The sequence below is a fragment of the Myotis nattereri genome (assembly GCF_964212035.1).
Source record: "Myotis nattereri genome assembly, chromosome: 2".
Taxonomy (NCBI): Eukaryota; Metazoa; Chordata; class Mammalia; order Chiroptera; family Vespertilionidae; genus Myotis; species Myotis nattereri.
The window spans coordinates 180,253,077-180,265,681 of record NC_138076.1 but is presented as its reverse complement, the minus strand read 5'-3'; the positions used below and the strand labels follow the sequence as shown (position 1 = coordinate 180,265,681).

Genomic DNA, 12,605 nt, shown 5'->3' with positions numbered 1-12,605 from the left:
TATGAAACTGTCTTCTTATGCCTTGTTACTGTGGTACAAAGATAGTTGGCAAAAAATTTTTATAAGATTTTTATAATAATGAGACATTTTAGCATTTTTTTCAAAATAGGAATTTATTATTAAAAAATTGTACAAACGAGCTTTTTATTACTCACAAATTAACATAAATTTTAACAATTTGTATCTCCCTCCAAAAAATGTGTGTTGTGTCTTTACAATCTTCACTGGCAGTGCGCTTTGATGGTATAGAAAATAACTCACAAACATTTTGTATAACTTTGTTAGAACATACCAAGATATGGCAGAAGTCAGAATCCCTACGGTGAATTATAAAAAAAAAATTTCCTTCAAGTTTAAGTGTTACTGCGGTTATATAAATAGTGTGGATTACAGAATAAATCATTTCCAAGACACTTTCAAAAGTAAAAGTTGAAAATTTTCCAGCTACCCGAAATTTCAAAAATCTGTTGTGCTTTGAAAAAACTCTAAAGCAGCATCATTTCAAATGGTGGTTAACTCACAAATGTGCATACAACCACCCTGTCACTCAGACATGTCAAGTCCCAGGCAGAGCTGGTGGCAGAGGCTCTGACAGTTAAAAGGCCATGAGGAGCAGCTATGCAGCCCAGGGCACCCAGGTTACATTCTCATGATGGGAAAAACAAAAAGTTAAAACTGAAGGGACTTTTCTTACAAATGCCAAGCCTCTACTTCAAAAGTAGCTCCATTAAACACTGAGTGCATTGACTTCCTCATCACTTTAAAACACAGATGGTACAAAGGGCTTCATATAAAGATTTTTTGAAATTGTATTTTACATCAATGCTAATAACTAATTTAGCTGAAAGAACTACAAAATGCAGATAAAGATTAAAACAAAAATTCATGTCACTTAATATGATTTAAATGAGAGCTCAGCTATCAATACTCTTTTAAAGGGCCAGAAAACAAACCAGGCCATTATTTGGAATATAAATTAATCATCCATATAAAAGTTCTGTTATCTATATAAATTAGATCTATTTTCAAATTGAAATAATTTAGCTACTTAAATTACCATTTTGAACAATAAAAAAGCAAAAACTATACATTTAAAATGATATGGTAAATGTTTTTTATCACAAAAATAAGCAAAAGAATGACACCTTTTGTTACTATATGATACTAAGAGAGATGCAATTAAGTAATCAGACTTTTTAAGTTAGTTCTCCTTTTGTACTCAGAAGTTCAAAGACCCAGTATCAAATCCCTAAATCTCTAAACAGTAGCAAAAAACTCAGTCTAACACTCAAACCACCCTCTGTGCCCCTGCCCCCCAGGTTTAGACGTACTAAAGTGTGAGAAATTTTCCAGGACTTGTGAAAAGAAAACATCAGGGCTTTATGTGAGAATCAGTTTTTTTAATTTGTGTGCGTGTGTGTGTGTGTGTGTGTGTGTGTGTATCTATTTAATGGAACAAGTTGATCATGTAAACCAAGAGTAATTTCTCAAGTATTTTGGAATACGGAAAAGCTTCCCTATTCACCCATTTTTTGGTCATCTTTTCATCACTTAGAATTATAATCTCCATGCATCGGTAAGGACACCGCACACAGATACACAAGCCTGCTTTCTTATTAGACTTGCACTGGAGATTGCTGAAGCAGGCTGGGCACGAACACCAAAGCTGCGCAGTGCCTGTGTTCTTCAGGATCACACTGACCAAGCCCTCTGGCATCTACAGAAGCAGGGGTGTTCTCTCTCCAGCTGGCTGCTCCTTCTGGAAGAGCTCTCTGATCTGGGTTAATCGGCCATAGAGCCTCTCTCTCAATGGCGGGATGTGGTAGCTGGGATCCAGGATGTTGGTCACCCTGCGTTCCCTCTCTCGTTTCCATAACTTGTACGGGTGGGGAGGAAAACACGGTCGCCCCCTTTCTCTCCGAATCTGCAACGTAATTCCACTGACAGCCAGCATGCCCCATACCGCCAGGATAATAAAGTCTAAAAAACAGTAAAACGCACAGTTGGAACTTTCGTATTTCAAAACCAAGCAGATCTAACATGTAACCTTTCATAGCCTACCTAAATCTATGCCATCTTTTCTTAGTAAGATAAGTCTTTGTGGTGAGTTTGTCCAAACATAAGTTATTTCCTTACTTACAAACCAAGGAATGAGTGAAGAAACTATCATCTTATATTTGAAGATAGGAACTTTCTGTTACAGTAACATGAAAGTCCAGACAGCTTGTAAAGGAACCAGTTGTTTGGGTCCTTCACATTCCAATATTTTATGACCAGTGCCCACAGGCACAGTTGTTTGTGGTGTTTTCCACAAAGGGGCGGGGAAGAAGGCAGCATTCCAGGTATACCTCACAAACGTGCATCGTGGAACACTGGACGCCACCATGCTTGCTCTCTTTTTTCCCATTCATCACCCCACTCACATAGAGTGCAATTAGAAATGTAGGAAGAGGTGCAACAAGTTGTACTGGGCTTCTAGTAAAGGCTTGGCGAAATAGTGTCTTGTATGTAAAACTTCCAAGACATGTGGATTTCAAGGTCTCTACCATCAACCTCTTATCCAATGAGGGGGCAGGCTCAGGACAGTAGAAGGAAAGATTTGTGCTTATATATCTTTAGTTCTAAGACAGGCTTTTCCATCCTCCATGTTTTCACATTTCTGAAACCAACATATCTTATAATCTTTGTGACCATTTAATTTAGTGGTCTTTTTTCCTTCAAAGAGTTCATGGAAAATCTGTAATGGGTAGAAATTCTACAACTAAGGAAATAATATACTTACTAAAAATCACTTTTGCTTTCAATTAGCAAATTACATGCTTTTTTAAAGGAGGGAAGCAGGGAATAACCTAAAAAAACAGGTTGTCATTCTCATCCCTCACCCCACCCAACCCTTGGGTGCCATCTTTATTCTCAGCATTTTCTTCACAACTGGGAATTGACCAGGTAAGCCTAAGTAATCCTGATTTAGAAATTAACAAAGTTCATTTAGTAGACTTTTAGAAGTATGAACTTTAACCGCCTAACAAATTTAAATTCTTTGTTTCTATGATCATAAGTTATTAACAGCATTTGAATGGTGTTTGCTTCCTCCTTGTGTCCAGTTAACTTTCTTTCCTCCAGCTAATTTTCTTTCATTCAATTACCAAGTGCTTCTGTTAGCACAGGTGAGCCAATATTCCTAACTGACTATCGCTCTGATTCTTGGATTTAGGGTCTTACCATTAGTTTGAAAAGGCACATTTGTGAAAGCTCTGCGGAAATGAGGGCTGAGTGCTCTCTTGAGTACATTCAAAGCGATGTAAGAAAGACTTGTATACATGTAACTGTCAATGGCCAAAACCACCGAATAGGAGCCAATGAATCCACAAGTCAGGATGTTCAGCTGTGGAAGAGAGGGAAATCTTAAGCTTTACCTCTGGTAGAACAAGAATAGTTGCTAACTCTTATCACTGGCCTCAAACACAGGGAATCACTTCTGCTCACATGAAAAGGACCAAGTCTTAGAGCTGAATAAAGGTTCCTATAAACTAAGAACAATCTTTGACACCATAATGAGTTCTTAAAACACAGTTTACCTTATATAAAAGGTATCTTTCCTGTGAAAGAACTTCAACAATAAAGTTTAATTAAACAAAGAACCACTCTTTTGCAGAGATGGCTAATGATCCATCAGGTTGTTGCATTACAGTGAGTCCAACCTTCTCTGCTCCCACTGTTATAAGCATATTTTTAAATTTTATTTTTTATTGAATTTATTGGGCTGACATTGGTTGATAAATTATATAGGTTTCAGGAACACAATTCTACAATATATCATCTGTATATTATATTGTGTTTACCATCCCAAGTCAGGTCTCCTTCCATCACCATTTACCCCCTGCCTTTACTCTCTTCTCTCTCCCCCACTCCTCTTCTCTCTGGCAATCACCATACTGTTGCCTGTGTCCATGAGTCTTTGCTTAATCCCTTTACCCTTCTCACCCAGCCCCCAACTCCCAGCTGTCAGTCTGTTCTCTTTATCCATGAGTCTGTCTCCACTTTGTTAAGTTTATTTTGTTCATTAGAGTCCACATATAAGTGAAATCATACGGTACTTGTGAATAAAACATGCAAACTGATGCAATAAGTGAACAACTAAAGGCCCAGGACAATATAATAAATAAATCTAACTGTTGATGAAACACTTACTATTCTTTGGCAGCCCATGAAAATTACTGGAATGAGAACAACTATACAAGAGAACGTCACCCAGAACACAGCATCATTACTAAATATTGTTAGGTTTCCTGAAAAAGCAAAAAGAAATAAAGAGTAGACATGTTCACTACGTTAAATTTCATTTTCTCAACATCTGAACATGGACATACATAGAAGGCTTAATGTGTAACAACCAGAGAATGTGTTGGCACTTAGAAATGAATTCTCATTTTCTTCATTTAGCTGTCAATACAATCACCTTTGAAAGGTGTGTCCCAGCAGATAGAAGGGTGGGAGTAAAATCAAGCAGGTAAATGCTCTGCATTTATTCCCAGGATGATTCACAAGAGGCCTGACTAATCCGTGTCTTCCATCACAGGCTGTGAAGCCAGGCCTCAAGTTTCCTAACCCATAAAATGAGAAGATTGAACCACTTCATCTCCAAACTCCAAACCATCCATTCCAGCTCTAAATTTTTATGATTCCATGATTTTGTACTGCAAAGTAAAAATGCAAGGAAATGGGATTTAGAGCTAATGATATGAACTCCCACCCAACTGAGGCAGCAAAATCCATTTAGTAGATTTTTACCATCAATCAGGTCCTGCCCAGCCACTGCATACTGGAAATGTGATCTCCTAATGCATCAGGAAAGACAGGAGCTAACCACCTATCTGTTCCTACCAAATTTTTCCAAAATATGGCACACCTTGGGTGACCCAAGATGAACATATTAGAACTCCTATTTATAAATAAATTATATGAGAATTTATGCCTGACAATTATTTTTTTTAATCCTCACCCAAGGGCATTTTCCACTGATTTTTTTAGAGAGAGTGGAAGAGAGAGGAAAAGAGAGAAATACTGATGTTAGAGAAACACATGGATTGACTGCTTCCTGCATACGCCCTGACCAGCGCCTGGGCCGGGGAGGAGACTGCAATCTAGGTGCGTGCCCCTGATCAAAATCAAACCCGAGACCTTTGGTCCGCAGGCCGACACTCTATCTATCCACTGAGCCAAACCAGGTCGGGCCTGAGAATTATTTAATACTGACAGTGGCACCATCGCTCAGTCCACCTGAAGGTGGCCCCACATGTTGAGACCCAAGTATCCTGGAAGAGTAGGAATTCTATAAATCCCACATATAAGTGAAATCATATGGTAGTTGTCATTCTCTGTCTGACTTATTTCACTCAACACAATACCCTCTAGGTCCACCCATGCTGTAGCAAATGGTAAGATTTCATTTTTTTTCAGGTTGAGTAATATTCCATTGTACATGAGTACCACAGCTTTTTTTATCCACTCATCTATTTTTTTTTAAATATATTTTATTGATTTTTTACAGAGAGGAAGGGAGAGAGATAGAGAGTTAGAAACATCGATGAGAGAGAAACATCGATCAGCTGCCTACTGCACACCCCCTACTGGGGATGTGCCCTCAACCAAGGTACATGCCCTTGACCGGAATCGAACCTGGAACCTTTCAGTCCGCAGGCCGACGCTCTATCCACCGAGCCAAACCGGCTAGGGCATCCACTCATCTATTGACGAGCACTTTAGTTGCTTCCATATCTTACCTACTGTAAATAACACTGCAATGAACATAGGGATGCATATATTCTTTTGAATTAGTGCTTTGGCTTCCTTCTGATATATTCCCAGAAGTGGAATCATTGGGTCAGAAGGCAGTTCCATTGTTAATTTTTTGAGGAACCTCCATACTGTTTTCCATCATGATTACACCAATCTGCATTCCCAGTAACACTAATTGAAAAATAAAAGTAAAAAAAGCTACCTGCAAAGGGGAGGGGAGGGGGGAGCTGTGGGAATGAACCTGGCTTTAGGTTTGCTAAAATTAGAACAAAAGGGCCTCTCAATGGTCAGTAAAGGTTGTCAATTCTCTCTGGTCTTAAAAAAAAAAAATCTTTATAGAGCACCAACTACATTCTGTTATACCCTGTGTTCTCAAAGTTGATAGCCTCAAAAGACAACTATACTTATTTCTAACATTTCCATCTACTTTAATCTGATATTGCAATACAAAAACTAAATATAACATAAATAGCCTAATAGAGTTCCTTGGAATGTAGATACTCTTTTTCCATGTTTGACAACAATCAGGAAATGTAAGTTACTGCACAACTGCAAAGAAAAAATTAACTTACAAGTTAACCAGATTTTTTACATGGATCGAAATTGAATTATGTAAAAAAAATTAAAACAAACAAACAAAAAACAACAAAACAGAACCATCCCTGTGCTGCGGCCTAAGATGACTACAAGTAGGTACCTGAGGAACACAAAGTTTGGCAAAGGGTGGGAGTGGAGGTTCGGAGTAAAAGAGAAGTCTGAGAAAAGCACTGAGTCCCCAAGTCAGCTGCCGTCAAAGCAGCACCCAGTTTACCTGCGGGCTCTATTGGGCTTCTACTTAAGATTCGTGTGAGTAAAAAATGAAGAACAAAACCCACTGTTCTGCTATATATTAAGAATGCATTTTCCCACCACTAATTCTAACAGAAACAGACTTAGACACACACCTGGTCTCACAAATAGGAACAAAGCTGTCTCTAAAGGCCTTCGATAAGTCATCTAGTACAGGTATCTTTGAGGAAAGAGGGCTTCTTATTTGTACTGACCCTCCCTAAAGTGCCACATCATCAAGTGCCAATTTCCAGAACGCTATAGAAGACCCCACATCCCTGATGAGGCAATACTTGTACCTAGAGAGCCCAAATGAGACCTTTCAGACAATAAACTGAACGCACGCAACACTGAGTTACGCGTCTCTTACCCAACGGAGTGAAGAAAGTCACCGAAGAGACGAAGAAGCCCAGCACCAGTCCAACACACAGCATGCAGAGCGTGAGGATGCCAAATCGCCACCAAGCAGCTACCAAGAAAATCCCACCAAGACTTCCGGCGATGGCTGTCAGAACCAGACGGACTGCACAGACAGAAGAGGAACTGTGTGACTGACCAGAGGTGGCTTCTCTGACTGCCTGCTTTAGACGCAACAGACCATTGCCAGGGCCGCCCTTAGCCTTTCTGTTGGTCAGGCACCAACAGAGGTGGGTGGGCTCTTCAGTGCTGCCATGAGACCAGCATGGGCTCGCCCTCTCTCGGGAGGAGCCAGTCTGAGGCATGAACCCTAGCTGGAGGGCTAAACCTCCCAGGACTGGTGGCAGGCATGACTTGGCACAACCTATACACTAGGAAGAAGGAATGACAAGCATTCTGTTAAACATGACAAGGACAGAGGGGTTGTGTTTGTTTTAAGGCAGTGGTTCTCAACCTTCCTAATGCCGCGATCCTTTAATACAGTTCCTCATGTTGTGGTGACCCCCAACCATAAAATTATTTTCATTGCTACTTCATCACTGTAATTTTGCTACTCTTATGAATCGTAATGTAAATATCTGGTATGCAGGATGTATTTTCATTGTTACAAATTGAACGTAATTAAAGCATAGTGATTAATCACAAAAACAATATGTAATTATATATGTGTTTTCCGACGGTCTTAGGCGAGCCCTGTGAAAGGGTCGTTCGCCCCCCAAAGGGGTCGCGACCCACAGGTTGAGAACCGCTGTTTCAAGGTGAAGAAAATCTTAACGTTTTAACTGTTGTAAATCTCATATTTCAGTATATCATCATAGCTGAAACACAGGTTTATAATCCATAGGGACCTTCATTTCCCTAAATACCAAGTAATTTACCAAGTACCAAAAACTTGGAAGAGAAGGTCTGAACAAGCAGTTTAGAAAAGATGTTTAGAATACAGGTTTTACATTATTTTACACACAAAATAGCATATCATACACAATACTGGACAAACTGTAGAAGCAAAGGTGGAGTGTAAACACAGCATCTTCCTTTTAAACACCTAATTAAGCTATATTATTTTTACTTACCATCATACTTAATAGGTGTCAGTCTGGTAATCAGTATATAAAAGAAGAATCCCATGAAGATAAAGCCTATGAAGAATAATTCTAGTAGCAAACCATCAGGAAAGAAAAAAAACACAAGTTATGGTTAGGTATTCTTTTTACAATGCAATTTAAGAATTTAATGTACAAATTCATGCTTCCACATTAGGGCAATTGGAGGAGAGAAATAATTATCTAAAGGCAGGAAAAATGCAGAATTCATAGGGAGTAAATATTACTATTAAATGGGTACACTATTAAAGTGTTAACCATAGGTTATACCTTCTTGTATTTAGGTCAATTTCAATTGCTAAGTTGTTAATTTCAGAGCTCATTTTAATACAGTTATACTTCCTTCTTAAAATAAGAATAGTACTTCTGTCATTGTGTCTGATCTGAAATTGCACACTAAATTTCAACTTAAGAGAAAATTGATTGAAAAGGTAAAAAAAAGCCACACAAAATATTCCAAAGCAAAATGTGACTTTTATGTCTCCTTTTAATTCATCCTTTCCTTTTTAGAATGAACAATCCAACCATTATCTTCATCCGTTAAAATACCTAGTAATATCTTTGGGGCCTTCCATGCAGCTTAGGAATTAAATTCTTTGTTACAGAATCATTCTACACTTTGAGGAATTAAATATTCTTCACAATCATCTCTTCTCAATCAAGAAAAAAAGGTATACTGATGGAGGAAAAGGAATTGCTATTTCAAACAATTTGTTTAAGCAAGTTTATAGAGTTTTATGCAATCAGGATTATGTTCACTCTCCCTCTGATGTTCCATTTATACTCCTTGTTAATGACTTATACATGGAGTCCTACAGCCTGATTTATATGAAACCATGTCGAAAACCAACACTGAAATCCACACACATACATATATATTTTTTACATTGACATCCTGATTCCTAACCTGTTATCTTTAACCAACTAGGAAATCTAGCAAGTGGAGAAGTTTGCTGCACAAATCACATTTTATTCCACTAACAAGAGGAGGTGGTAAACTCCATTATTGGAAAAAGAGAAAAAATAAAAATGCAGAGCAACTCGGTAGAATCTTTACTAAAACAACCCAACCACAAGTTTATGAAGACAGTGGAGGTCAACAGTTGCTTACTCTCCTTAAAGATCATCAATTCCCCACAGCATTTAAGAAAAAAGACCATGAGGCATGCAATAGCAACTACATCAGACACAATACCTGTTTTCCAGAATCTGTGTCCGAAGAAACAAATGAAGAGACCAAGCAGGGCAAAAAGAGTGAAAAACACTTTGGTTGATACTCTTCCTAAAAATAATGAAAATTTAGTGAATAATACATGCAATTTGTTACTTTGTATTTAATCAATACAACAAAGCTTCATGAAAAAAGCAAAGTCAACTGACAGTAATTTAGTCCATGCATGTATAATTTATTTTAAACATATCCTAGTCACCCCTAAATGAATTAATGTATGTAGGCAATGGCTGCTGGCATAACAAAATAAAAAAAATATATGCTTCCTGATAGGAGTATGTAACATATTCTAAGGAGAGGGGGCGGGAGGAAGTGGGAAAGGAGGAGGAGAGAGTATACCTAAAACAAATAATTCTGTTTCTTCAAAAATAAACTACAGCCTGGCTGGTGTGGCTCAGTGGTTGAGTGTTGACCTATGAACCAGGAGATCATGGTTCGATTCCCCAGTCAGGGCATATGCCTGGGTTGTGTGCTCGATCCCCAGGAGGGGGGTGTGCAGGAGGCATCTGATAGATGATTCTCTCTCATCACTGATGTTTCTATCTCTCCCTCTCCCTTCCTCTCTCTGAAGTCAATAAAAACATGTTTTTAAAAACAAAATATAATAAACTACAATACATTCATCACCATCATGACTCCTTTGAGACAAACACAAGAAAATAATCCCTAAACTAAAACCAAATACAAAACACCTATATAAACTCATGTGAAAAAACTCACCACCAATCAAAATACATAAAACACTTAAGACTCAGATGGAAATACCACAAAGACCTACATTTAAATGAGAAACACGAGATAGAAGACCAGGATTTGTAGGACACAATATATACCTACATAGCAGCTTTGCTGAGAAGGAAGAACCCAAATGAAAGAGGAAATGAAAGACAATGCCACATTCTGCTTATTTTAAGACCCGTGGATGGGAACTGATGAAGGAAAGGACTGTAGCCCGCTCTTTTAAAGGAGGAACTGTAATTCATCCCAAGTTGATGACCAAAAGCTCTTCTTAAAAGAAGAATGCCAAATAGAGCTATCTGTATAAATAAAAAGCCAGCAACCGTAAAGCCAGAACAACCAGTCGCTATGAGGCCCACTGTGGCCAGTGAACTGGCCCGATCAGGGGTGAACCAGCCCGATCAGGGGGTGGGGCTGGCCCACCCCTAATCGGACTCTCCCGCCCCAGTCAAGGGCGGGGTGGACTGGGCAGCCAGCCAAATTCAACCCTCCCTTCCCCCCCAGCCAGCCCCACTCCCAATTGCCCACCCCACCACGATAGGCCCACAACCCCTCCTCCCAGCCAGCCCCACCCCTGACCACCCCCCACACCCCAATGGGGGGTGGGGTTGGCTGGCCAACCTCCTGCAGCCCCTCTCCCTGGCCAGCCCCGCCCCTGATCAGCCCCTGCAACCCCAATCAGGGACAGGGCCGGCCGGCCCACCACCCTCAGTGCCTCCCCATGGCTGACCCCACCCCCAAATAGCCCCCCTACCCCAATTGGGGGTGGAGCCACAACCCTCCCCACAACCAGCCCAGCACTGATTGGCCCCAATAGGGGTGGGCCAGCAAGCCAATCTCCTGCCATCTCGTCCCCCCAACAGGCCCAGCCCCCATCCGCCCCAATTGGGGCCGGGCCAGCTGGACCCCACCCATGCACGAATTTGTGCACTGGGCCTCTAGTAAATAGAATAAAAAGCAAATAGCAAAATATGTTAACTAGCATTTGAAGAATCTAGGTGAAGATTATACAGACATTGTTACTATTTTTTCATCTTTTCCATGAAACTATTTCAAAATAAAATGTTAAGTACACACACACACACTGCTATCTTCCAGTGCTAAAAACAGACAGCAGAGAGTAGAGTAGTGTAGGGGCTTAAGAGGCATCTGTAGAATAAATGAATAAATGAGTACTACACAAAAGCATTTTCTTAAGTTCTATATTAGTTGATATAGATCTTCAAAGTCAAAGAAGAGTTTGCAAAGTTTGAATCCATATACTCACCAAGAGAAGGACAATTACCCTCCATTGTGTCAAAGCTGCAAGCATATGTGTGAGCAGGAACATAAGCAGCAGATGTATTGAGAACTGGATCCCAAACAATTACATTATAAATGACACCTTGTCCCCGGAGGGAGGAGAAGGAAACACTTGTCTTATCATTAGCTGTTAGAGTAACCACCTGAAGCCAAACATGATGCATGATTAGTGTTTAGATTTTCTTAAAGGCTATTCTGTTATAATCCACCTACATGTGATATCAAATTATAATATTAAAATATATTTCTTTCTAAAAAATACACCAACATGTTTAGTTTTATCAAAAGATTGTCATACACAGTTTGTATGTACTAATTAATATAAACAAGCTCTTACACAAAATACTTCTAAAGTTTTTATATAGTGTTAAATGTTAATAATTAAATAAAATAAGATATAAGTAGCATGTAAAGACTAATTGGGACAAAGCAAAAATATTTTTCTCTTACCTGCTAGATTGTAAACAACATAAGGGCAGGAACCATATTTATTTTGCTCACTAGTCTTTCCTCAATACTTAACACAATGCATGGCACAAGAGTGAGTGTTCAACAAGTGTTAGCTATTACTGCTAGTTACAGGGCTGGCAAAGTTTGTTAACACCTCATAGAGTACCAACTTATTTTTGTTTAACAGGCTCTGAAATAAGAAGACATTACATGTAGTTGTTATGCAATACTCCCTAACTTCAAAAATTCCCTTTTAGCCTAACCGGTTTGGCTCAGTGGATAGGGTGTCAGCCTGCAGACTCAAGGGTCCCAGGTTCGATTCCGGTCAAGGGCATGTACCTTGGTTGTGGGCACATCCCCAGTAGGGGGTGTACAGGAGGCAGCTGATGGATGTTTCTCTCTCATCGATGTTTCTAACTCTCTATCCTTCTCCTTTCCTCTCTGTTAAAAAAATCAATAAAATATATTTTTAAAAAAATTCCCTTTTAAAGGTTGTTTTTAACACATTGTTTGTGGGTAGTTTTAATCGCGCGCTAACAGGTGGCGCAGGCCATTTTTGCTAATTTTTTGCGCAAATGGCAACGTTCAGTAAAATTACAATAACTTTAGTTTACGTATTTATACGTTACCCGCATTCTACCGCTAGTCTATAAAAAATGTATTAATACGTGTCGCGCGCTCTACTACACTGGTAGAACGTATAAATACATTTCCCGCATACAATGTGTTAAAAAGGG

At 39.3% G+C, this 12,605-nt stretch overlaps 1 protein-coding gene across 1 annotated transcript in view; it reads right to left on the bottom strand.

The window, feature by feature from the left end:
• Positions 1-101: 101 nt before the first annotated feature.
• The window catches only part of TM7SF3 (transmembrane 7 superfamily member 3), a 28,896-nt gene continuing 16,392 nt past the window's right edge, over positions 102-12,605 (bottom strand). Inside the window, exons 6-12 of the mRNA XM_081083712.1 lie at positions 11,384-11,561; positions 9,343-9,429; positions 8,118-8,198; positions 6,998-7,150; positions 4,192-4,289; positions 3,223-3,385; positions 102-1,980 (exon numbers count right to left, since the gene is read on the bottom strand). Coding sequence (XP_080939838.1) covers positions 1,718-1,980; positions 3,223-3,385; positions 4,192-4,289; positions 6,998-7,150; positions 8,118-8,198; positions 9,343-9,429; positions 11,384-11,561 — 1,023 coding nt within the window. The 3' untranslated portion in view covers positions 102-1,717. The remainder of the gene's footprint in view (positions 1,981-3,222; positions 3,386-4,191; positions 4,290-6,997; positions 7,151-8,117; positions 8,199-9,342; positions 9,430-11,383; positions 11,562-12,605) is intronic.